Raw genomic sequence first — 25,803 nt, forward strand, 5'->3', positions numbered from 1 at the left:
AACATTAACCTCTAGGATCCCTATATTATACAGGAGGGTCTCTGCCTGCTATGTAACTTCAGAGACATTGAGGATATCATGTAAAGAATATTTGAAATGGGAATCTAGAATGGGGAAAAAACATTCAGCTATTCGTGTAGCCATTGGGATTTAAGTGATATTAAGAATTATTTTGAGGGCCCACCCACACAGATGTTGCACCAATCAAATTACAGTACCAAGTTGTCTTCTTTTTGGTAATTAAAATGTTATATTATATATATTATATTATATATGTATATACTTTAAATTTAAATTTTAACTTCAATACTTTAACCTAACTACTCTAACCCTAACCCATTTGTATTTTCCCCATCAGGTGCACCGGGCGCTCCTGGCATCGGCAAGGATGGCAAGAATGGAGAACGCGGTAAGACAGGAAGTCCTGGTGTCCCAGGAGAAGCCGGTCCAAGGGGAGCTTCAGGTCCGCCCGGGCTTTGTGATCCATCAACCTGTATAGGCAGACTTCCACCTTTCTACATGGTCAGTGGAAAGAAGTCCGACGGCTACAAAAACCCATGAGACATCACAGCTCGTTGACACACTCCAGATCTCATCCTGCAGCGACCACGTTTCAGGGCTACTCAGAAGTGCGGGCGACGTGGTGATCTTTGGGAGTCTTTCAATGTCTCCATCTGAACCACGGATCTAAGAGACACAAAGGGAAACAGAGACAAGGCACAATTGTAGAGTAATGTATAGACGTTTAACTTGTTGGTGATTACAGTGAGAGCTTATCTAATGTTCAAAGATAGCAGCTACTGATGCCAAAACGACTTCTTCCAGCCGACGACCATGAGTTGACCCGTACAAATCTGTGGCCTGACCCCTTATCTTAGGGAAAACTAATATCACAACTTGTACTCACAACTCTCTCTGATTTCTCTCTTATGCGTGTACCTTTTCATTCCTTGAATAAGCTCCCTGAAAACATTGCTTCTACTCTTTTAGCTACATGTAAAGCCTACAGCATACCAGTTGCCATTTTGAACCACTGATTCTCCACTGCAGTCACAAGCCAATTAGGAAGTGGAACTATGTTTTGAGGCTTTGCTTTCAAAACAAAACTACAAAAAAGGTTCACATTAACATTTACAATTGTGCAGAACTGACATGTCCAATAATGTGCTTTTTCTTTAGGATCAAACATTTGTTTTGCCAGATTTTGTCCTATGAATTTGTTCTTTTTCAAACAATGTAATAAAGTGATATGTTTTGGAAGTGTTGCACATTACTGTATTAAGTTTCACATTTAATGGTGCATAAAATGTATCTTAGAGTAGCTGCAGCTATGATTTTAAAATTCAAAGATATGCAAGTGACAATGAGTCACATTATTACACAGCACGATACAGAGGACTAAATAGATTGGTATGCACATGGAAAAGTGGTTGATCAATGAAATTCCACAGCCCTTCTATAGTGAAATGGTTTTGTCCAGGAGGGCATTTACTGTTGCCTAGTTACAAAGGACAGTCAACATCATCCCTACCTCTGTCTGCACAGCACAAATACACTCACAGATCAAATATGACCTTTACCAGGCCGCTGGAAAGAGTTAGCATAGCACCCATCCCAGTAGGGATGTCCTAGATTGTATCATTGTATGGAGCCAGTGGATTTGAGGTTGTATGGAAAAGTGAAAGGGGGCACACGTTTCCTTGTTTACATATTCATCTTAAATAAAGAGGGTTCAGGTATTAAAGGGGACACATGCTAATTTTCAGGTTCATACTTGTATTGTGCTTGCATGTGTCTGTGAAGAAAACAGTATAGTATGTCGTAAATACTCAAAATAAAGTATGTAGAAAAACAAGTCAAAAAGTAAAGGTATAGTATGTCGGACAAAAAAATTATAAAAAGGCATAGTACAGAATGTGGAAAAAAGTCAGAGTATACTATGTTGAAAAAAGTGATAAAAAGTAGATATACCATGTCCAAAAAAGAACTAGTAGAGTATGTCAGACACTGCCAGAGGAGCCTGGGATTGATCAACCAACCTTGCAGGTATGGGCAAACGTTCTACCTCCAAGCCACAAGCCACCCAGTTAGTATGTGGAAAAAAGTCATATTATAGCATGTCGAAAAAGGGATAGAAAAAGCCAATAAAAGGCCATAGAATAGTATGTTGAAAAAGACAGAATTGTAGTCGAAAAAAGTGATAAAAAAGTCATAGTATAGTATGTTGAAAAAAGTAATGAAAAGTATATCAAAAACCCATAGCATATAGAAAAAGCCATAGTATAGCATGTCGAAAAAAGTGATAAAAAAGCCATACTATAGTATGTCGGAAAAAGTAATAAAAAGTATATTGAAAAAGACTAGGGCTGTCAAATGATTACATTTTCTTAATCGCGATTAAATCGTTGAATTTCTATAGTTAATCGCGATTAATCGCATGTTTTATCACATGATTAAAATTATATTATTTTGCATTTCAGAACTGTTTTTAAGTACATATTAACAATGGAAAGCAATTCTTACCAGTGTCAGTGGCTTTTTTATCACTTTTTTGACATACGATACTATGACTTTTTTCGACATACTATACTATGGCTTTTTTATCACTTTTTTTGAAATACTATACTATCACTTTATTCAACATACTATACTTTGGCTTTTTTATCACTTTTTTCGACATACTATACTATAACTTTTTTGTCAGGTTTTTGACATACTATAATATGACTTTTTTAACACTTTATTCGACATACTGTACTATGGTGTTTTTTTACACTTTTTTCGACATACTGTACTATGGCGTTTTTATCACTTTTTTTGAAATACTATACTATGACTTTTTTATCAGGTTTTTGACATACTATACTTTGACTTTTTTCAACATACTATTGTGGTATCTGACGATTTACACTTTGACTTGGGATTTGGTGTGAGGAGATGCGTAAACTTTGCCCACTTGTGTTGAAGCCATTTGGAGGCTGTTAACATGAACAGATGGCCCCCAGGACAGAGGAGTCCGGTTTTTGGGGTTGTGCCAAAGAAAAGGTATCGATTGGTCAGTTCCCTACTCAATCATACACTTACACATATCACACCTTATGTTATTACAATGTAAAGGATATATACTGAATTCACACAAAGAAAAGGCAGAGCGACAATATTTGAAGATTGGGTTGGTCGTCTCTCCGAGCTCCTGCAGAAGCTTGTAAATTGATGCTGGAATCTTTGATGAAATAAACCTTTTATAATCAAGAACAGTGTCAACGAAGTTCCTTCTCCACACATCGGCAACGCAGTACTGCAACTAAATATACAACACTATACTATGGCTTTTTTAATTGCTTTTTTTCAACATACTATACTATGGCTTTTTTATAAACGTTTTTTTCGACATACTATACTATGGCTCTTTTATCACTTTGTTCGAAATACTATACTATGGCTTTTTTTATCACGATTTTCAACATACTATACTATTTGTTGCAGTTAGATTAAAGGACTCATATTCAGGGGAGGCAAGCATACTATACTACTACTACTATACTACTAATACTATAGCTTTTTTAATCACTTTTTCTACAGGCTATACTATGGCTTTTTTATCACTTTTTTGACATACAATACTATGACTTTTTTCGACATACTATACTATGGCTTTTTCATCACTTTTTTCGACAAACTATACTATGTCGTTTTTATCACTTTTTTCGATATAATATACTATAGCTTTTTTATCAGGTTTTTGACGTACTATACTATGACTTTTTTCGACATACTATACTGTGGCTTATTTTCACTTTTTTGAAATACTATACTAAGACTTTTTTCGACATACTATACTATAGCTTTTTTATCAGGTTGTTGACATACTATACTTTGACTTTTTTAACACTTTATTCGACATACTATACTATGGCATTTTTATCACTTTATTCAACATACTATACTATCACTTTATTCAACATACTATACTTTGGCTTTTTTATCACTTTTTTCGACATACTATACTATGGCTTTTTTTATCACTTTTTTCGACATACTATACTATAACTTTTTAGTCAGGTTTTTGACATACTATATTAGGCCTTTTTTCAACATACTATACTATGGCTTTTTTATCACTTCTTTCGACATACTATACTATTTTTTTTATCACTTTTTGACATACTATACTATGGCTTTTTTATCACTTTTTTGACATACGATACTTTGACTTTTTTCGACATACTATACTATGGCATTTTTATCACTTTTTTCAACATACTATACTATCACTTTATTCAACATACTATACTTTGGCTTTTTTATCACTTTGTTCAACATACTATACTATGGCTTTTTTTTCACTTTCTTCGACATACTATACTATGACTTTTTCATCCGGTTTTTGACATACTATATTATGACTTTTTTCAACATACCATACTATGGCTTTTTTATCACTTTGTTCAACATACTATACTTTGGCTTTTTTATCACTTTTTTCGACATACTATACTATAACTTTTTTGTCAGGTTTTTGACATACTATAATATGACTTTTTTGACATACTATACTATGGCTTTTTTATCACTTTTTTTGAAATACTATACTATGACTTTTTTCAATATTCTAGGATATACTTTTTTATCACTTTTTTGACATACTATACTATGGCTCTTTTATCACATTGTTCGAAATACTATACTATGGCTTTTTTATCACGATTTTCAACATACTATACTATTTGTTACAGTTCCAGAGATTAAAGGACCCAAATGCAGGGAGAGGCAAGCATACTAATACTATAGCTTTTTTAACACTTTTTTCGACATACTATACTATGGCTTTTTTATCACTTTTTTGACATACAATACAATGACTTTTTTCTACATACTATACTATGGCTTTTTCATCACTTTTTTCGACATACTATACTATGGCTTTTGTCGACATGCTATACTATGGCTTTTTCATCACTTTTTTCGACATACTATACTATGGCTTTTTTAATCACTTTTTCTACAGGCTATACTATGGCTTTTTATCACTTTTTTGACATACAATACAATGACTTTTTTCTACATACTATACTATGGCTTTTTCATCACTTTTTTCGACATACTATATTATGGCTTTTGTCGACATACTATACTATGGCTTTTTTCATCACTTTTTTCGACATACTATACTATGGCTTTTTTTTCAACATACCCTATACTATGGCTTTTTTATCACTTTTTTTGACATACTATATTATGGCGTTTTTCATCGCTTTTTGACATACTATATAATGGCTTTTTTATCACTTTTTTCGACATAGTATACTATGGCGTTTTTATCTCTTTTTTAACATACTATACTATGGCTTTTTTATCACTTTTTGACATACTATACTATGGCTTTTTTATCACTTTTTGACATACTATACTATGGCTTTTTTATCATTGTTTTCAACATGCTATACTAATGCGTTTTTATCACTTTGTTAAACATACTCTATACTAAGGCGTTTTTATCACTTTTTTCACATACTATATTATGGCTGTGTTTTATCACTTTTTCGACATACTATACTATGGCGTTTTTAATACTTTTTTTTACCATACTATACTATGGCTTTTTTATCACTTTTTTTGACATACTATAATGTGCCTTCTTTCAACATTCGATACTATGGCTTTTTTATAACTTCTTTTGACATACTACACTAGGACTTTTTCAAAATACTATACTGTGGCTTTTTTCAACATACTATACTATGGTTTTTTTATCACTTTTTTGACATACTACACTATGGCGTTTTTATCACTTTTTTCAACACACTATACTATGGCTTTTTTAATACTTTTTTCACCATACTATTCTATGACTTCTTTCGACATACTATACTATGGCTTTTTTCACTTGTTGACATACTATACTATGGCTTTTTTAATACTTTTTTCACTATACTATTCTATGACTTCTTTCGACATACTATACTATGGCTTTTTTATCATTGTTTTCAACATACTATACTATGGCTTTTTAAATACTTTTTTCACCATACTATTCTATGACTTCTTTCGACATACTATATTATGGCTTTTTTATCATTTTTTTAAACATACTATATTATGGCTTTTATTATCACTTTTTCTACATGCTATACTATGGCTTTTTTTATCACTTTTTTCGACAAACTGTACTATGGCTGTTTTATGACTTTTTTGACATACTATTCAATGGCTTTTATTACTCTTTTTTCGACATACTATACTATGGCTTTTTCATCACAATTTTCAAAATACTATTCTATGGCTTTTTGTCACTTTTTTGACATACTATACTAAGTCTTTTTTATATAAGTATATAGTATAGTAATACTTTGGCTTTTTTCAACATACTATACTATGGCTTTTTTATCACTTCTTTTGACATACTATACTAGGACTTTTTCAAAATACTATCCTATGGCTTTTTTATCACTCCTTTGACATACTATACTATGACGTGTTTTATATGAACATCCAACACTTTTATTTGACAGAAAATGAGGAAAATAGATTCCCTTAAAACCCCATTTTAATGAACTGAGCAGGATCTTTCAAATAATGTGAGACAAACATTGCCTATTCAAAAAACAAAGCAAAGCATGTATTATAAAATGAATCCTTTCCAGTCTTTATTATACAGTACAGTACATGTGTATTTCCAATACTTACAATATGCTACTAATATAAAATATCTTAGCACCAATTCATCAGGAAAAAAGGGGGGAAACAGGTTAATAGATTTTAGTCAACGCATTAAAACACACTTGTGTTGGTTCAACTCGTGAATAATTTAGCAGTATAACTTAGAAAATGGATCAATTATCACAAACAGCTAATTTGAATTATGAATGATGCTTTGCTTATATGCATTGAAAAAAATTTAAGCTGTGTGCAGCAACCTATCATCCCACCCTATAACACATAGTCAATTAGTACCTGTAACAAGCATTTACAAAACCAAGAAAGGGCAATACAGATATTGTTTGATTGTTCAATAATACACCACTGACAAAGAAGCAACTAATATTAAATGGCATGACATCATTGACAGAGCAGGTCTTTTATTCCAATCACACATTAGGACCACATTTGATTGTGAACCTACTGTAAATTGAACGTTGAAGAAAGGAAGCATAATGTACTGAATCTACAAACATTTGCATATTTTCAAAAATTACACCCCCTAACTGTAGTTTTAAGAAAGCCTGTGTGACATTGTTACTACATGGAACTTTTGACAAACAGAGGCCACTGTCCATATGTGGCAAAACGTAAGAATTGCAGCACAATGACACATGTGAAATTCAACCTTGTGCTAAAATTAGCTAATATTAGCCCCCCTAAGCTAATGGTCTTACCAGACCAAGTAAGGCTGTAGCAACAAAACCCCTGAGTGTACTGGATTTAGTAAGGGTGCATTTTAGGTGCCTATGTATTCAACTTTTGATTTGTAAGACGAAAAATGTGTTATTTCTTCTTTCGTAAAATGACACAGCGTTGCTTTAACACGACAAATGAAATTACTGGTGTCTCCAGAGCAGCTGAGAGCGATCGGTCAAACTAAAAAACTCTGCTTTACCAACATCTTCAAAACTAAGTTATGTCAGAGCCCCTTTACATTCTTCATGAATGGCCTTCTACTAGGTAAGCAGAGCAAGAGATAATAAGTATGACTGGCCCATAGTGATCAACTTTGACCTGTAGCTCATACTCTATGTATTGGCAAGCTCTCATAAGAATTCTATATCCTGTGCTTGAAAATTGCTCCCCCCACACTTCCCTTTTTGCTCTTGTGTGTATTGATGCGTTTCTTCGTGTTTTTGAAAGGAAGACAAATGTGATACCTTTAGGCTGTTAGAAAAGTTCTAGATGACCAGCTGGTCTGAGGTTGGGAAGAGGTGTAATTAGTCCATGAGGGACCTAAGGCGAAACATCTATCAAATGGTTAGCACAATGGTTTGGTCATCAGGATGCAAGGAAGCAACTCTCCAATTTTGAGGTTCCAGGGGACAAATAAGAAAAGCTGTGTGTTTTCAGAGCAGGGTTTGAGCCGCCCGGACCCTGCCACAGCGTAGGCACTTAATAAGCCTCCACCGAACAGAAAGGATGTGACACATTTAGAGAAAGCACTGCGAAACAAGCAGCTTTTCAAGAAAGGTGAACAAAGGCTGCGATTATACCACCTCCTCAAAGCAGTTTACTGCTCAAGTCTAGGCATACTGCCCCAAAAAAGAGAATGAGCAGAGCAACTTCATTAAACATGAAAGCACAAATCTAACAGTGACATTTCTTCATGTCTCGACTTCTGTCTTCTTAGACTCAGCTTTAATAGGCATCCTGTGTGCGAGCTTGGAACAAATCAATACACGGCATGTAGGAATTATACATACATGTCATGTACTATTTTGGCCAGATTTTTTAAGCAAATTCAAATGACTTTCATTTCAAAATTAGATATCCACCTTTAAATGATACAAATGTATACAAAATGATTAATAGCGTTTTTTCTGTGTTGCATTCTTTTTGGGAAATAAGTATTGAGTATTAGAATGAAAGCCTTCTGGGTATTTTCTTTCTCCAAAAGGCTTATAAATGCTGTTGCGAAGGAAAGGCTCTAATTTATGAGTTGTGACAGAAAGGTAATATCTGCTGCCTCCAGTTTATTCCCAGAATAAAACATTGTTTTGTTTCTGTCTAAATAAATCAGACATGTTTACAAAAGGGGGGAAAAAAGTAATTTTACCAGCGCGGAGGCAAGAAGTTCATACAAGCTGTCATTCGTTACTCTACACACTAACTCATTAACACTCCTCCTACACAACCCCCCCCAATAAAACAGATAATTCCCACTGACTGAGTAATTACCAACAGACTCAGCAAAAGATCAATTCAGTGAGCAGTAACTGACATCTCTTGCTTGACGTAGGACAGTGTGGGCTGTGAATGCTAATTGATGCAAAATGGTGGAGTGATAGGAGTTGCATCATCCCTCTTATCTCCCTATATATATTTTACAGGAAGCATGCGAGTGAGTAAAAAAACTGTTTAGCTGCCCTCATTACCCAATGTATGATCTGAAAAAAGATTCCCCTCGGTGCTTAAGCCCCCATCCATCCCAAAAAACAAAACAAAGAATCTGACCGGCAGCACATATTGCTTCAGCCCTCCATACTGAGGTTATCTTGACAAAGTTAAAAAGTTCTTGATTCAGACCAAGTTCATAAATACAGCTGGACTTCCAAGCTCTTTGTGTGTCGCTTTTGGGTCTTAGGTCCCCTTGACATTTTTGGTGTGGGGTCTCTGTGCCAGGCTGGCGTAGTAGGCACACTGGGTGGGGTCACATTGGCCAGTAGGGCCTGGAGGTCCGGGCTGACCGTGGGGGCCGGGGTTCCCTGGCTCTCCCTGGGCTCCGGCTTGTCCCGGGCTCCCGTCTTTACCATAACCGGGCAGACCAGCCGGACCTATAAGTAGGAAGAGGAACAATCAGGGGCTCCGGATTAGGTGAAACCGACTCAATAGAAATGGATGCAGTAAGTAAGAGAGTGGTCGTTACCTATTGGGCCAGAGGGTCCTTGCTCTCCTCTTTCGCCGATGCCAGGTTCTCCCTTTTCTCCTCTTGTTCCTTTCTCACCTGGTAGGAACGGGGAAACAAAAGAGTCACTGTGATTCCTTAAAGGTGTAGTAGGTAAGACTTCTAAAACTAACTTTCTGTCATATTTGCTGAAACTGACCCTATGTTCCAGTAGAACTACATGAAGCAGGTGCAGTAATTAAAAAAAGATCCGGCTCCTCTGGCTCCTACAGCCTGTAGTGCGATTTGCAAAAATCCACGCTCCCTGTTCAGATGCACCAATCAGGGCCAAGGGGGGGTTGTCTAACTGCGTGTCAATCATTGCTCATGCACACGCATTCATTCTCCCTTGTGGGGGGAGGGGCTTGGGAGAATGTTTTGGGCTTTAGCGAAAAGGGGGGAGGGACTGAGAAGTTGTCGATGTTAAGTCCTGGATCTTCACAATCCTACCTACAGCACCTTTAAGCGGTCATATTTATTAATTAACACTAGGCCTGTCAATCGATTCAAATATTTCATTGTGATTAATCGCATGATTGTCCATAGTTAACTTGCGATTAATCACACTTTTTTTTTTATCCATTCCAAATGTACATCAATCAACAGTACATGCAAATAACTTTATTCTTGTCGAGAGAACCATTTGGAAGGGCTTTGAAACCCAACTTGCCATTCAAAAAACCCTTTTCTTTACCCATTTCTGTTTTTTTTCAAGTTTGTTTTGTTTCTTGAGCTGCTTTTTCATGATCATTGCTGAGGTTGAAAATGTAAGTAATAAAGCCTGTAACTCAGAACGCAATGGCATGCCAGATGGCGGGGTTGGTGATACCCTGGAATTGCGGGTTTCTGCTAGCCGTCCACAACGTTACTGCGGCAACGCTTCCTGATTTCGCAAACTACGGAGCAACTGAGGCCCAAATCACAGAACGAGGGTGCGTTAATCGCGCGTTAGTCAATGTCCTCGACGTTCCACTTCCAGGGACTTCAGGATGTCACTCTTTTCGGCTGGATGTCCGTTACCTTCCACTTTCTTTGTGTTGTAATGTTAAACGGCGGAGGATTTGTGAGGACTATGGTTAACTGCTCCTCAGATCTCTGCAGGGTAAATCCAGACAGCTAGCTAGACCATCTGTCCAATCAGAGTTTTCTGTTGCACGACTAAAACAACCTTTGAACGTACACGTTCCACCGAAACAAGTTCCTTCCCGAGGCTATTTTGCAGCGGCACCGTTGCTCCGTCCGGCGCTTTGCACCGCCTAGACGATTGTGATTGGTTTAAAGTAAATGCCAATAAACCAGAGGACGTTTTTCTCCCATCCCGGAATGCTGTGTGGACTAGCCAGAGCCTTCTCCGCGGCGCTGCGGAGGAAGGTCTGGCAATGCGAGACTAATTGCGTAGGCGTTAAAAGGAATTTGCGTGAACTTGTTATAATCACGTTCAAAAAACGTTTACTATAGGTTGAAATACATGACACATGGGTGGACTGTTTGGAATATCCGGCATGTCCCTGTGTGTGTTTAAGCTTTTATAGCAGTCTCTGCACAGCCTTTCTCCACTATCTCAGGATGAAAAAGTCTTAAAGGGGCACTCCATTGATTTTATGTTGAAGCCCAAATCTACCAGTTAAGGACAGTGCTACACAGCCTGTGAACAAGCTTTGGAGGAGTGTTGTCAAGTCTGTAACGGTGAATACCATTTATTTTTTATAGAATGGTCCGATGCATTACAAAGAGGGTTTGTTTGTTTAATCTGTACAAAAACCTCAGTGTAAAAACAAAACATTGGGTTTTTACAGGGGGTTATGTCCCAGACCACTTCCTGGAGTCTCTGCTGGTTGCTTGGCAACCTTAAAGTCACGACAGGATTTCAGGAAACAACAAAAAATATATAATGTGTTCGTTAGTGAGCATTAGCAGAGTCCGGTATACTCGCCGCTGCCGACCTGTCGCACGCCAGTGTGACGTCATGGGAGCGCTGTAACTGTTCATACTCGCGCGTGGTGCTCGCGACACTAGTTGCAGCCTTCTCCTGAACAGAGGTGGCGCGAATGAGGAAAGGCTACCGACTTTGCTATTTTTACTGACTAGAAGAACAAGAAAAAGGTAAACAATGGCGAAGAGAAGCACTTTGAATACTTCAGAATGTCTGCACAAAGATTTGATGACCTACTTTGTCGGATCAAGCCTTTCATTCACCATAAAAGAACTCATCTTAACCCAGTAAATTTACAAGAGAGACTTGCAGTCACTCTGAGAGTCCTGGCATCCGGTTGCCCTCGAACTCGTCCAAGCTTCCTGTTTCCGCTTTGTCGTGCGCCGCTGAAAAAAATAGAATGGTGCACGACCTCTGGTCTCACTTAAAATCCTGGCGCACCAGCGAGATCTGCGAATTTTGAAGTCAGATTGGTGCGCGACAGGTCGGGAACGACTGTAAAGAGGCCTTTAGGCTAGCAGTTCCCAACCCCCACCCCCCATCATTATGTAAAACTAAGCAGTGCAGAAATAGTGAAGGAACAAACTCCTTAAAAAGAACACACAGACAGACACGCACGCGTCACGCGCACACACACACACACACACACACACACACACACACACACACCTATGAGTCTATGTCTTACCTTTAGGGCCCATGGGTCCCCTGGGTCCTTCTCCCCCATTCTGTCCAGGCATACCGGGCTCTCCAGGGGGGCCAGGTCGTCCGGAATTGCCGTCCTTACCTGGAGGGCCTGGAGGTCCTGGACGTCCTGCTGTACTCTTTACATGGGCTGGCTGGATCTGAGCCATGAGGTAAGCCATTTTGGCTGGACACAAAAGATAAAGTGAATTCAATCTCATGTAACGCTGTTAAAGTTATCTCAGTCAGGCTGACAGGAAAGACCATTAAAACGAGAAGAAATGGCGTCCTCACCGTCTAATTGCTTTGCCAGCTCCTCCTGGATGAGCCGTCTCATCTGCTCCAGTGATACTGACTCTCCCTGAGAAAAGAGAGATGTTCCCCCCATTCACTCAGTTATTAATGCCTGAATCTAAATCATCTGTGTATATAGTTTGCTGTGGCGTCAACATTAAAGCTTTCAGTTAGAGCTGGGTGATATGGAGAAACTCAAATATCACGATACTTTTGACCAAATACATCATTGTCGATGTAGCGGTGATATGGGTTGACTATTGGTGCTTTCACAAACTATTTACACAATGAGATTGTTAATAAATAGTCATCAGTACCATGAATATAATAACTAAGTGGGTAAAGGCAAATAATAGAACATCTAGAGCAGTCTGGTAAGTTCAGAAAATGACATCACTTTACTGTAATGCAGCCTTTAAAACCAGGAAAAGACTTGACACTTGTGTCATATCACAATATTACAATATCCTAAAGACGATATCTAGCCTCATATATCAATATAATAATCGACATATTGCCCAGCCCTACTTTCAGGACTATGACTCACCCTTTGGCCTGGGAGACCGGGGTTTCCTGAGACTCCTTGTGCCCCGGGAGGTCCTATTTCCCCTGGTGGTCCTGACATGCCCATCATCCCTGTGTGGCCCTTTCTGCCGGGGGGTCCAGGGTTTCCAGGCATACCTGGATCTCCTGAAATTCCTTTATCTCCCTTCACACCCGAGTCTCCCTGGATTAGATGACAATTGCACATTCAGACTTGAAGCACCTTCAAAATAACAGTTTTTTTTTTTCTCTAGTCGACTAGATTGCTTCATTTTTTGCATTAAATTGCTTTCTACTGCCAATAATACTCCTAATTCATATTTGTGTACATTTAGCTGCCAACACAATATATAAAAAAACAATACTATTTTAATGATGATGATAATATTATTATTATTATTATTATTATTATTATTATTATATATTAAGATCATATTTAACCATGTACCTAAATACCAATTGCAATGGGCTAGAGGACCACAACGGAAATACGCCTTTTGCATTTGTTGTATTTTTTTTTGGGGCATTTCCGCCTTTAATGGAAAGGACAGCTAGGTGAGAAAGGGCAGAGAGAGAGAGGGAGAAGACATGCAGGAAATCGTCACAGGTCAGACTCGAATCCTGGACATCTGCATCAAGGCATATACCTCCAACTGAGCCAACCAAGCAAAAAAGAAAAGAAAATAACTGTAGCTTGGTTGAACCCCACCATCAAAAACAAAAGAAAGATCGGTACAAAGATCGGTACAAAAAATTGCTTGATTTTCTGGACGGAGGACCAGATGAATGTAAAGTCGCTCTGAGGTGTCTGTGTAATAATTGAGAAAGCTATTGACAAACACCTGAAAAGCTCTTTATGCCATTTTGTATTCACTTTTGAGATGGTCCCTAACTTCAGGTCATTTTACCGCTGACTGTGAAGTCGGCGAGGTACCAGGCTTCAATATCCGATCCAGAAGTTAAAATAACATATCGGTCAAGCGCTTGGGTTGAATTTGTTTACAACAAAGATGGCTGCCATCGCGTCTGTTATAGAAGATATCGACAGCGCATTCATTTTAAAAGAGGAACAGAGAACCGCGATCACGTATGTATACACATTGCCACACCCGTCCGCACGACACGGAAACTCCCGCCTCTGCCTTTGCTCTGTCGAAGCCTGCCTTTGACTTGCAGCTTCTGTGACGTCTGTCTCCGTTTGCTCTGATTGGTTGGAGGTCTATCCAGTTGAGTGCAGAAGCATTTTCTTTCCTGGTTCGGTTGAAACACACCCCATAATCACAGCCCAGTGGAGCAGTATCAGACTCATATTCTGACTAGAATCTGAGTATGACGACGCCAGGCTACCTTTATGCTGCACTGCCTGTACAAATCTGGTGAAAAAATTTAGGAAAAGTTGTTGATGAAAATACTGAACAATCTACACCCCTGTGTTTTAAGTCTATGGCATATTTGTTTACATTTTGGCAAAACTGCACCGTGATAAGTCCTGCAGCTTTGGCTGCTACTATAGCAGGTCCTGGGTGCACTGTATTACTCCTATACTTGTGGAAATGTCAGCGTTCTATTGCAACCTTCGCGACTTAGGTGTAAAGCCATGACCATGAACTGCAATGGTTGAATTCGGCCCAGGGAACATCTGTCATCTCTCCATTATCGCTATCTAATAAAGGAATTACTGGCCCTTTTTGTATTTGGTTGTATTTTCTCACTTGCATATTTGTTTTCTGAATGACGTGTGGTCAGGTTGGTGAAGATGTTTTCTTCATTTGTTTGTGTTTTGTCAAATTGCACACATTAACTTGAATTTAGCTCTCAGGGCCACCGTAAGAAAATGCCACTCAAATATTTTCTAAAGTCTAAATCTGAGAATTATGAGCCAAGATAGAAAATTATAAAAGAAACTTTTTTTTATATGTTTTATAAAAGTCTGTCGAGGACATTTATCCTTGACGGACATCAGAGATCTGAATTCTGAATGTAGCAGTGTGTGTATGATATCTGTGTTTTTCCATTTTAAGTTATGACTCATTAGCCTCTCTGTAGAGGTGTCAATCAGGTAACAGCTCTGTATCTATTATGAGCACATTATCTGTTCATATCTGAATAATGTAGTTGTATTTGCATCCAGTGGTTAAAAGTGATCTGAGTATTACACTGGAGGATGAGGAGTGGGACAGAATCTGTAAGAATATTAAAACTATGTCACGTGATGTGAGGGTGCACCTCATTCAGTTCAAGGGCATGCATCGCTTCTATTGGACTCTCTCCAGATCGTTTAGAATTGGTCTGAAAGACACACCAAATTGTTGGAAATGTAAGACAGAGGACGGCCAATTACTTCATGTCCTATGGTCCTGTGAGAAGGTCCAGGAATTTTGGACCAGGATAACCTATGTCAGATTGCAGGGACCCAGGTTTCATTCAGCCCAAGATTATTTGTTGTGGGAGATGGGTCAATCCTAAGAGGGCTGGATAAGCACATAAGAAGCTGGGTCCAGACTAGTTTAATGACAGCCAGACAGAGTCTTTTAAGGGGATAGAAGAATGAAGGGGGGGCCATCAATCCAGGAGTGGGCTTGTGAGATGGCTAGGGTGGCGGAGTTTGAAAAAAATGTTTGCCAGGTTGTCTACACTAGAAATGAATCTAAGTGTAGTGGCAGTAACATGCTGCAGATCCTGTGTTTTGAGCTGAGCTAGACAGAGAATATTCGGTTACAACAGATTGGTGACGCTGTTTTGCCGTCACTGTTCTCCGTGAAGTTAGCTGGAAGTGAATGTAGTCTTCGGGCCCTATTTTAACGATCTAAACGCACGGCGTGAAGCGCATGGCGAAGGTGCGTTTAGAGCGTGTCCAAATCCACTTTTGCTAGTTTGACGGCGGAAAAAAGGGTCCGTGCGCCGGGCTCATGGTTGAAAAGGGTTGTACTTCATTAATTAGGGCCCGAGTGCCGACAGCGGCGAAGGCCCTATTGGAACTGAAGGAATTATTATTTTCTGCAAATGAATTGGCTTTTTGAGAGGCTTAACATATTCAACAACTCACCAAAATTGGCGGGGGCATCAAGTCTGGTGAAAATGTACGTATTTGAAGGGTTTCGGGAATAGGCGCACAAAAATGGCTCGCTAGCGCCCCCTACAAAACTTAAAAAATGTAGCCCCTGCAGTGTGTTTATCGTAGACTCAGGAAACTTGGTACACATACGTAGCATGTAAAGACGTATAAAAGACGTCATTAGAGCCATACCCTAAACCCAACAGGAAGTCCGCCATTTTGATTTCAAAGTTCAAAATTAGTGTGATTTTGGCCATTTCCACGTCGTACTTTAACGAACTCCTCCTAGAGATTTCATCCGATCAACTTCAGATTTGGTCTGTGCCATCTTAAGACGTTAAAGATGAAAAGTTGTAAAAGAAAAACTTTTCGTCATAGCGCATGGCCGTGGCAGGGCGGCCATTTTGTGCGTTTCGCCGCCGAAACAGGAAGTGGGTGTAACTTGAGTGTACATTGTTCAACTGGCTCGAAACTTTTCAGGATTCATAACACTCCAACTCTGAGGGCATTTACTGGACAAGATTTACTCAAAGTCATAGCGCCCCGTAGTGGCAACAGGAAGTAGGCCTTAAAGTCAAGGTGCTATACTTTAACAAACTCCTCCTAGAGATTTCATCCGATGGACTTCAAATTTGGTCTGTACCATCTCAACACCTTAAAGATGAAAAGTTATTAAAAGAAAAACTTTTCGTCAAACGGTGTGGGCGTGGCGTGGTGGCCATTTTGAGCGTTTAGCGATGAACAAAGAAGTTGCGTGTGCACGTTGTCGTATCTGCCCGAAATTTCTCACGATTGACAAGGGTCCAGGTCTGAGGACATCTACAGGCCAATATTTAGTTTTGGTCATAGCGCCTCCCGCTAGCAACAGGAAATGCACCTTATATGACAAACATAATCCGATTTACATGAAACTTATAATGTGTGGTCTACATGTGATACTGAGCCGCCCCCTATACTTTAACCACGCCCCCTTTATCAGGCCTTTCATAATATTTTACCGTTTAAGGTAGAGTATTGTGTGAGGTATCATTGAACTCAGCAGAGAGTTCTTCTTCAATGGTGATGGTTTGACCCGCCCCCTAAGCTTTAGCCACGCCCCCTTTTATAACTAATGACCCGTTTGATGTAGACCCTTGTGTGAGGTATCATTGAACTCAGCAGAGACTTCCTCATTCATTCGTCATGGTTTGGCCCGCCCCCCTACGCTTACACCACGCCCCCCTTTCATAAATGGTGACCCGTTTAAGGTAGAGTCTTATGTGAGGTATCAATGAACTCAGCAGAAAACGTCATTGAGCCATACCCTAAGCCCAACAGGAAGTCCGCCATTTTGAATTGAATTGAATTGTCATAGGGCGTGGCCGTGGCGGGGGGGCCATTTTGTGCATTTGTGCGACTCTAACTCTGAGGACATTTACCTGACAAAATTGACTCAAAGTCATAGCGCCCCGTAGTGGCAACAGGAAGTAGGCTATACTTTTGCTTGAACTCCTCTCGTTTCATCGATGGACTTCCATTTGGTCTGTACCACGTCTCAACACCTTAAAGATGAAAAGTTATTAAAAGAAAAACTTTTCGTCAAACGGTGTGGGCGTGGCATGGCGGCCATTTTGAGTGTTTAGCGATGAACGAGACAGTGGCTGTAACTACAGTGTACATTGTCATATCTGCTTGAAATTTCCCACAATTAACAAGAGTCCAGGCCTGAAGACATCTAGAGGCCAATATTGACCCGCCCCCTATGCTTAAGCCACTCCCCCTTTCATAACTTTTTAATCGTTTAAGGTAGACCCTTGTGTGAGGTATCATTGAACTCAGTCATTGGTCATGGTTTGCCCCGCCCCCTATGGTTTAGCCCCGCCCTCTTTTACAGCTAATGAACTGTATGGCATAGAGTCTTGTGTGAGGTATCATTGAACTCAGAGAGTTCCTTTTTTATTGTGATGGTTGACCGGCCCCCTATGCGTTAGCCACGCCCCTTTTCATAATTAATGACCCGTTTGATGTAGAGTCTTGTGTGAGGTAACATTAAACTCAGCAGAGAGTTTGTTTATCATTGGTCATGTGTTAGCCACACCCACTTTCATAACTGGTGACCCATTTAAGGTAGTCTTGTGTGAGGTGTCATTGAATTCAGCATAGAGTTCCCTTTTCATTGGTGATGATTTGCCCTGGCCCATATGATTAAGCCACGCCCCCTTTAATAAGTAATGACCCGTTTCTTGTACACCATTGTGTGAGGCATCATTGAACTCAGCAGAGTTCCTTTTTGATTGTGATGTTTTGACCCACCCCCTATGCGTTAGCCACGCCCCCTTTCACAGCTAATGACCTGTACGACGTAGGGTCTTGTGTGAGGTATCATTGAACTCAGCAGGGAGTTCCGTTTTCATTGGTGACAATTTGCGGTGTCTGAGTGCCTGCGCAAATGCACAGTCGCAAGGAGCGGTGTCCACCAGTAACCCCGACACGCGTAGAGGCGCGAGGGCCCGTCCAACGCTGCTTGTAGCTTTAATTTTATTTGTAATCTTTTGCATGTTTGTGTGCTACTGTGCTTCCCTGTGTGTGTTTGTAATAAACATAGTGTGTGCGCGCTGTGCACGAGCCTAGGCGCATTTTACTAACGCGCTGTTAAAATAACAATGAAATGCTGTGTTATTGACTTTAGACCAGGTTTTTGTTGGGTTAGGGGTCAATGGCGCAATCACATCCTGCTGCCTCAAGATAGCAATACGCCAAGAATTCACCTGAACACACCTCCCTGTCAGACCAGCACTCCCATGGGCGCAAAGATGGGTGCAAGTGCATTTGCTATTTAAACGTTGCGGGTGCTGGACGGGAAACTGACAACTGCGTTGGTCTTAAACTAGCAAAGACACTTGTGTCGGGCTTTGCGCTGCGGCGGGTGCAAGATAGGGCCCCTCATGTGTTTTATGTGGACTGGCTGCGTCGGACTCCGAAATTTTAAATGCTTGTTAGCAAGCAGCCGTACAGTAACTTCAGGAGGCAATTTGGCCTTGTGTTTTCTGAATAATTTGGCATGCAGTTACCACACCAGTCATAAACATAATTTTGTTTTAATGAAAACTCAGGGAGTAGCAGGCGAGTATTCTTTAAGTGCTGTGTAGTGGATCAAATGAATGCCGATGTGGTTCATGTGGATTCTCAAAAGTAACTGCTAAATATTGAAAGAAACTTTAAAGTGGTGGTAGATGTTGTAAAATGATGTTCTCGTGATGTTTAACGACCTGCCAGATCCCACTTTAAGCGCCGTTTGCATCTCTACTACACACCTTATCTCCTTTGAGGCCACGATCACCAACTCTGCCTGGCATCCCCTACAAAAACATCAAAAAATCAGTGGATGTGAGCAAATAATCAGAATCAGAATTGTTTTTATTGTCATGGTAAGTACATACAATGAACTTAAAATTGCTACTCTGTGGTGCAAACTTAAACACACACACACACACACACACACACACACACACACATTAAACTAAGAACATGGATAAGAGAATGTAAAGATGCTAAAAAGATTAAAACTAGAGTCAATAGTAAAATAGTGAAATAATTTAGTAAAATAATTTACTCGCATTGTACATTATCACGTAAAGTGCAGGTGCATAGCATAAGTGGATAAAAACTGCTTTTTGTTTTTTCTTATTGAATGTGCAAATTGCTTGGCAGACCTACAGTATGACCAATAACCTAAACATTATGTATGCATTAAATCACATTCGTCATCAATGGTCTTAAAGTGCCTATACCTGTTTTCCTTCTGGGCCAATTGGACCGGGTGGACCCTGGAAACCAAGATAAAAGTAAACATTACCCAATAGCTGGACATATGAGCTGCAATTAATCTTTGGATCAAAAATAAGTCAAATGTACCACTCACCGCGGGGCCTTTAGGCCCACTAAAGCCTGGTAATCCTGGGTTGCCAGCCTCTCCCTTGTCTCCTCTAAGACCCTGTATGACAACAGAGACATCCCATCATCACATCACATGGTACTGTACTTGTATTCTAACTTGCTCATTACTGAGGATTCAGCGAGATTAACATTTAGCTGCGCTTCTTATCAACATGCAGCAGTGCCCTGGATACTCCTGCACCAATCTTGCGGTGGGGGATGCAAGCTTGAAGAGATTAAAATTCATATTGACATGTGGGCCTGACGACTAGTTCTGGCTATGGGCAACCACAGAGTGAAGGAATTCATTAATACTTGCAGAATTGAGAGAATATTTTCATTTCCACTTTTGGATATTGTAATAATGGTAAATGTTGCCGTTGCTGGTTTTAAAGGCTGCTTTTTTTGCCTTTAACCCACGTAGTCACTATATCCACATGATTGATGATTATTGATCTAAAATCTCATTGTGAAAATATTTTGTGAGAGCACAAATTGTCATCCCTACAATATCGCAGCAGCATCGACCCTGAGGTATATGGTCAAGAATATCGTGATATTCAGATTTTCTCCATATTTACCAGCTCTACTTTATATTCTTGAATAGATACACTCTCTCTTCTGCTTCTTTCCCCTCAGTGCGCTGTGCTCTCTCTCTCTCTCTCTCTCAGTGTGGCAAATGTGGCCGTCTGATAACATTTTGCTTCATTTTCTGCATTCAATTGCTTTCTACTGCCATTCACGATGCTAATGTTGATTTGTGTACGTCTAGCTGCCAACAAAATATACTAAATAACATATGTTTTTAACCATGACCATGATAATATGAATATTTGAACCATGTAACTTGATACCAATTGCATTGGGCTAGAGGAGCACAATGGAAATAAGCCTTCGGACTTTGTGTTTTTATCCTCTGCGATTTTTATTTATTTATGTCAGCCTATGTAACAACTACTGTGCAGTGTTACATGTGGTTCTTTGTGAAATTATTAAATAAAGAAAAAAAATGTTTTAACCCCATCATCAAAAACAAAAAGAAAGTCATTCATATTCTTGAATAGATACACTGTCTCTTCTGCCTTTTTCCCCTCAGTGCACCCTGCTCTCTCTCTCTCTCTCTCTCTCTCTCTCTCTCTCTGTGTGTGTGGCAAATTTGGCCGTATGATAGCATTTATGGAAACAATCTGATCCTGTCTCTAAATACTTTCTCCCTGCACTGAAATCCTTTTCCATCTCCTCCCCCCAACCTCTGTGCATCTGGCTCCTGCTCGCCTCCCTCCTCCAGGCTATATTCCTGACAATCTGCTGCCTCTGCTGACTGATACCATCCACTCCTCTCTGACAGCGGGCTGCGTTATCGTCTGCCCTCCACTAAGCAACAGTTAGTGCTCCCACCAAGAAAACCAGCCCACGGGCCGGTGTGCTGCTTCATTCCATTTCACACGTTTTGTGTGCGAATGATAGGAAGATGTCAGATTAGAAATTCTGCTCACCCGCAGGTCTCACTATCTCTCAGTGGTGGAAGAAGTACTCAGATCATTTACTGAAGTAAAAGTACTAATGCCACACTGTAAAAAAAAAAAAGCTCTGTTAGACGTAAACGTCCTGCATTGAAAATGTTACTTAAGTAAAAAGATGTTAGTTTCATCAGGAAAATGTACTTAAAGTATTAAAAGTAAAAGTACTCAATGCAGAAAAACCCTCACATTTTAGAAACTGGAAACGATCCAAACAGTTGTGTGTTTAATGGTCTAATCATTTCCGCTGGACTTGTGTTGGGTAGCGAATTTATAATAAAATCGCACATGTGTTTAGTGTACAAAAATCTTAATTTGTAAAGTAACTAGTAACTAAAGCTGTCAGATTAATGTAGTGGAGTAAAAAGTACAATATTTCTCTCTGAAATGTAGCAGAGTAGAAGTAGAAAGTGGCATGAAAAGAAAAGACTCAAGTAAAGTACAAGTACCTCAACATTTGTACTTAAGTACAGGACTGTACATGTACTTAGTTACATTCCACCACTGCCATCTCCGTCTACTACATTTGATTTTCCTGACATATATCTGTGATGAAGACCCCTGCTTCCTCTTCATCGCCAGGCCCAGTACCAGTGTCGCCCTGTAAACTCTGTAATCACTGAACCCTCGCTGGCTTTAATTAACCTCATCTGTGTGCTCAGCACACTGAGAGTACATTGTGTACAAGGGCTCCAAAAGCTTTAGGAGGACTGGGAGGGCTCTTTGATAACCATAGTCCTCAAAAATCCACCTATGTTTAGAATGCCAACACAAAGAAAGCGGAAGGTGACGGACAGCCGGACGAGCCATCATATAGAGTGCCATCCGGCTGAATTTTTCTGCGGCTACGGACCAATCACGGAAGTGGAATGTTGTGGATATAGACTAAGGGGGAATTGATGTTCCCACCCGGCTAACAAAGACAACAGTTTCATAATCTGACAGCTCCTCTCTTCAAGAAATACTTCACAGCCTCCTCTCGCTTCACTTACATCCCACACACAGTCCCTGCTTGCTCTATTAGCCCTGAAAGTGCTACTTTTTTCAAATTTGCCTCATTTATTCTTTTAGCACTTCTCTATTAAACATGTTCACTCTGGGTAACAATGAATTATGTTTGTATGGAGGTATAGCAGTGAATTGTTTCTGAGTTTCTATCATCTGTGAGTCATCCAAGAGCCTGTTGTGTTTTAAGATTATTTTGTGGAATGAAAATGTACAGTTAATGGATTCCTCTGTGTCATTTTCTATGTATAGAAATGTCTAAACTATGTGATTTTGGAGGGAAAAAAGATAACTCTTAGAAAACTGTTTTAACTGTAAACATGGCAATTATTTCTGTTTCTCTACATTTCTTTTTATTACATTTTTATGATTTTTTTGGCACACTAACACTTAAAATGCTTTTTTTTCTTCAATGTCATTTGTTTATGTTCTGTGAAACAAATTAACTAAACTAAAGTAGGAACAGATAACTCACAGGAGATCCAGGGAGACCCGCTTTTCCCGATGGCCCTGGTTCACCTGGCTTGCCCTGGGATGCAAAAGGAAAAAAAAAAGACGACAAGTTGAGAAAATTGATGGGGAAGGACAGCAAAAGAAACGACTAGAGTGCCACTTTGTGTCCATATCTATCTGTTTGCTTGACACTGTGCTGCGTCTGTCTTCTGTTTGCATCAGACTGCCCCCGCAAGTGAACTCACCGAATCTCCACTTGGTCCATTAAGTCCTTCTCTGCCTGGAGGTCCCATAGGGCCCTGCCAAAACAAAACAAAAATAGCCTAGTTATATTATGTCTTTTACATGCTGAAAACAAAGAAACGTAATCATATCTCATCTTTAAGGCATGCTGAGGAAAACTGCAAGCTTGATTACTTTAATCGCCATTGGAAAACAGCCTCTACCGTAGTAGTGAGTTAAATCTGAACTCCGCTTTAAGTGTGTAGGTGTAAAATATTCTTACTTTAGGAGACGTGCTGTGAGAACATTGTGTCTCCAAACCTCACAGGCAAACAGCATGAGTTTAAAGTGAAGTGTTACATCCTGCTACGAGACAAATCTGCGAATACATGTACTGCAGCCTTAAAATATGTATGTGAGAGGGATTTGAGTTTGTCACCTGAAGAAGATAAATGGCATACAACTCCCGTATAATGTCAAAAGATATAAAGCTGCTACGTTTTAAAATGATACCATGCTGCTAATGGAGCTTTAGTATTATATAGACGAGATTAAAGGTGCTGTGGTCTGCTGTGGGGAAACTTTGCATTCTGTCCAAAACCTTTTTTTTAATCTCCGGAGTTTTCTCTGCATTTCCTCAATCAATGGAGGATTGGTTCCAGGCAGTAATAATGATTATTCTCAGGGACTGGGTGACTAAACCAGGAGGGGATGCTGCACAAGAAAGAATGACATATAGGATTTTTATAGGGAAGACAAATATTTGCTGTAGGGGCCTGTATATTACTTTTATACAGGAAATGCATAAGGGAAAGCTAAGGTAGGCATTTTAAAGTTATTTCTCTGTATTCTGTAAGTCACTTTATTGCAGCTTTTTTCTGTGTGTGTGTGTGTGTGTGTGTGTGTGTGTGTGTGTGTGTGTGTGTGTGTGTGTGTGTGTGTGCATGTGCGTGTTGATATTGACTGAACTGCAGATTGAAGTTACCTTCTGGTGGTCACAATTTTGATTTGTATGCATGTCGAAAAACACAATTGCAAAACCAGCAAAAAAACAAGAGTGCAATTTCCACTGAGGGTGGGGGAGAATCGTCCCCCTCACTTGTCAACATCCTATTTATGCTCCCCTTTTGTTTCAGGTGGATTGTCTGATTTAGCTCTCTCTAATGTATTAAGATCTCTAATCTAGAGCTAATTGTCCTCTTACTGCCCTACCACCATAGTCCAGAGAACCGAAGATCTAAATATCCCTCTTTTGTCTTTGGTTATTTGTTATTTGCTGGATTGATTAAAAAGCAGAGCGAGAGAGAGAGAGCGAGAGCGAGAGAGAGAAAGTAGTAGCCAATGTAGACTAGAATGATATCTAACCCTAAAAAGAGATTATGAATTAGCAGAATATCTCTCTACTGTCAGAGCTAGAAAGCAGAGACATATCCTAACCAGGTACAGGCTCAGTGATCACAAACTGGCAGTTGAAACAGACACACAAAAAGTCATGGCAACCAAACGAAAACAGAACATGTGGTCACTGATGGAGATACACTTTCTCCTACAATGTACTAGCCTGGGTAAACCCTGACGAATTTCCAGCAAATTTGAGATTTGCTCTGCAAGTCAGTCTGGCAAAGAGCCCATTCAAGCCCATTTCCAATGTCCCCAAAATCGAGGCACCAATCACAACTGCTGAGGCGGGCTTTACACCAATCACAACCGCTGAGGCGGGCTTTACGCGACGACGATAGCGCAGTGACGGCGAGCAGCTTTTTGTTTACATTCAACATGACGGATACCGAAGCGCAGCATCACCCGGATCGTTGGTCTGATTAGTTGAAGGACTATCCAATGCGCCCAGAGGCATTTGAACGGTGTCCGTTGGTGACGCCCCTTTGGAAATGAACTGTCAATGAACCTTTCCCAGACCCACTCTCAGTTACAACTGAGAAGGGTCTGGTGTCAACCAGGCTAACAATGTACAGCATTCAAAGAAAAAAAGAAACATTAATTTTTAATGAATTTAACTCTGTAATCCAGGATTTCAGAGAACTGAATGTCCTTTCAAAATGAAAAATTCTCCTGGGAGAAGGAGACATCTTGCTGTACGTACTGTTTATAGTGTTCTCTCCAAATGTTTGTCCAAATTGTATTTTTATGTTTTGGCAACATTGTTATTGAAACTTTCATGCCAATAAAGCACCTTTGGATTGCATTGAGAGAGAGACAGAGAGAGAGAGAGAGAGAGAGAGAGAGAGAGAGAGAGAGAGAGAGAGAGAGAGAGAGAAAGTATAAATTCCAATGTACAAGGTTGAACATACCTCCTTCCCAGGTTTGCCATCATGCCCAGCTGATCCAGGGTTTCCATCTTCTCCCTGTTTGGCACAGAAGACAAAAATAAGAGAAACCTCAAGGCCTCATGTAAGCATACCATCCTCACCCAGAAAACGGCCATATAGGTCGATTGAGCAAGCAGCTTATAACGACCCATATTTACATTTGTTAGGAGGCAGCCTTTAGTGGCCATAGTAATTATAATGGGAGCAATGCAGTAAGTAAGGTGATAAAGTATAAGAGCACAAAACTCTAACGGATGAAGGTT

At 39.7% G+C, this 25,803-nt stretch overlaps 2 protein-coding genes across 3 annotated transcripts in view; one reads left to right on the top strand and one right to left on the bottom strand.

The window, feature by feature from the left end:
• The window catches only part of col9a1c (collagen, type IX, alpha 1c), a 39,408-nt gene extending 38,215 nt beyond the window's left edge, over nt 1–1,193 (top strand). The window contains exon 38 of the mRNA XM_078267687.1: nt 359–1,193. Coding sequence (XP_078123813.1) covers nt 359–561 — 203 coding nt within the window. The 3' untranslated portion in view covers nt 562–1,193. The remainder of the gene's footprint in view (nt 1–358) is intronic.
• A 5,429-nt stretch (nt 1,194–6,622) lies between these two features.
• The window catches only part of col22a1 (collagen, type XXII, alpha 1), an 86,465-nt gene continuing 67,284 nt past the window's right edge, over nt 6,623–25,803 (bottom strand). For both annotated transcript variants that reach the window (XM_078267859.1, XM_078267858.1), the window contains 11 exons: nt 25,523–25,576; nt 23,237–23,290; nt 23,014–23,067; nt 20,000–20,071; nt 19,869–19,904; nt 19,392–19,436; nt 13,048–13,227; nt 12,501–12,567; nt 12,211–12,393; nt 9,572–9,649; nt 6,623–9,479 (listed from right to left, as the gene is read on the bottom strand). In XM_078267859.1, the coding sequence (XP_078123985.1) occupies nt 9,286–9,479; nt 9,572–9,649; nt 12,211–12,393; nt 12,501–12,567; nt 13,048–13,227; nt 19,392–19,436; nt 19,869–19,904; nt 20,000–20,071; nt 23,014–23,067; nt 23,237–23,290; nt 25,523–25,576 (1,017 nt within the window). In that variant the 3' untranslated portion in view covers nt 6,623–9,285. The remainder of the gene's footprint in view (nt 9,480–9,571; nt 9,650–12,210; nt 12,394–12,500; nt 12,568–13,047; nt 13,228–19,391; nt 19,437–19,868; nt 19,905–19,999; nt 20,072–23,013; nt 23,068–23,236; nt 23,291–25,522; nt 25,577–25,803) is intronic.

The sequence above is a fragment of the Sander vitreus genome, chromosome 14 (genome assembly GCF_031162955.1).
Source record: "Sander vitreus isolate 19-12246 chromosome 14, sanVit1, whole genome shotgun sequence".
NCBI classification, from domain to species: domain Eukaryota; kingdom Metazoa; phylum Chordata; class Actinopteri; order Perciformes; family Percidae; genus Sander; species Sander vitreus.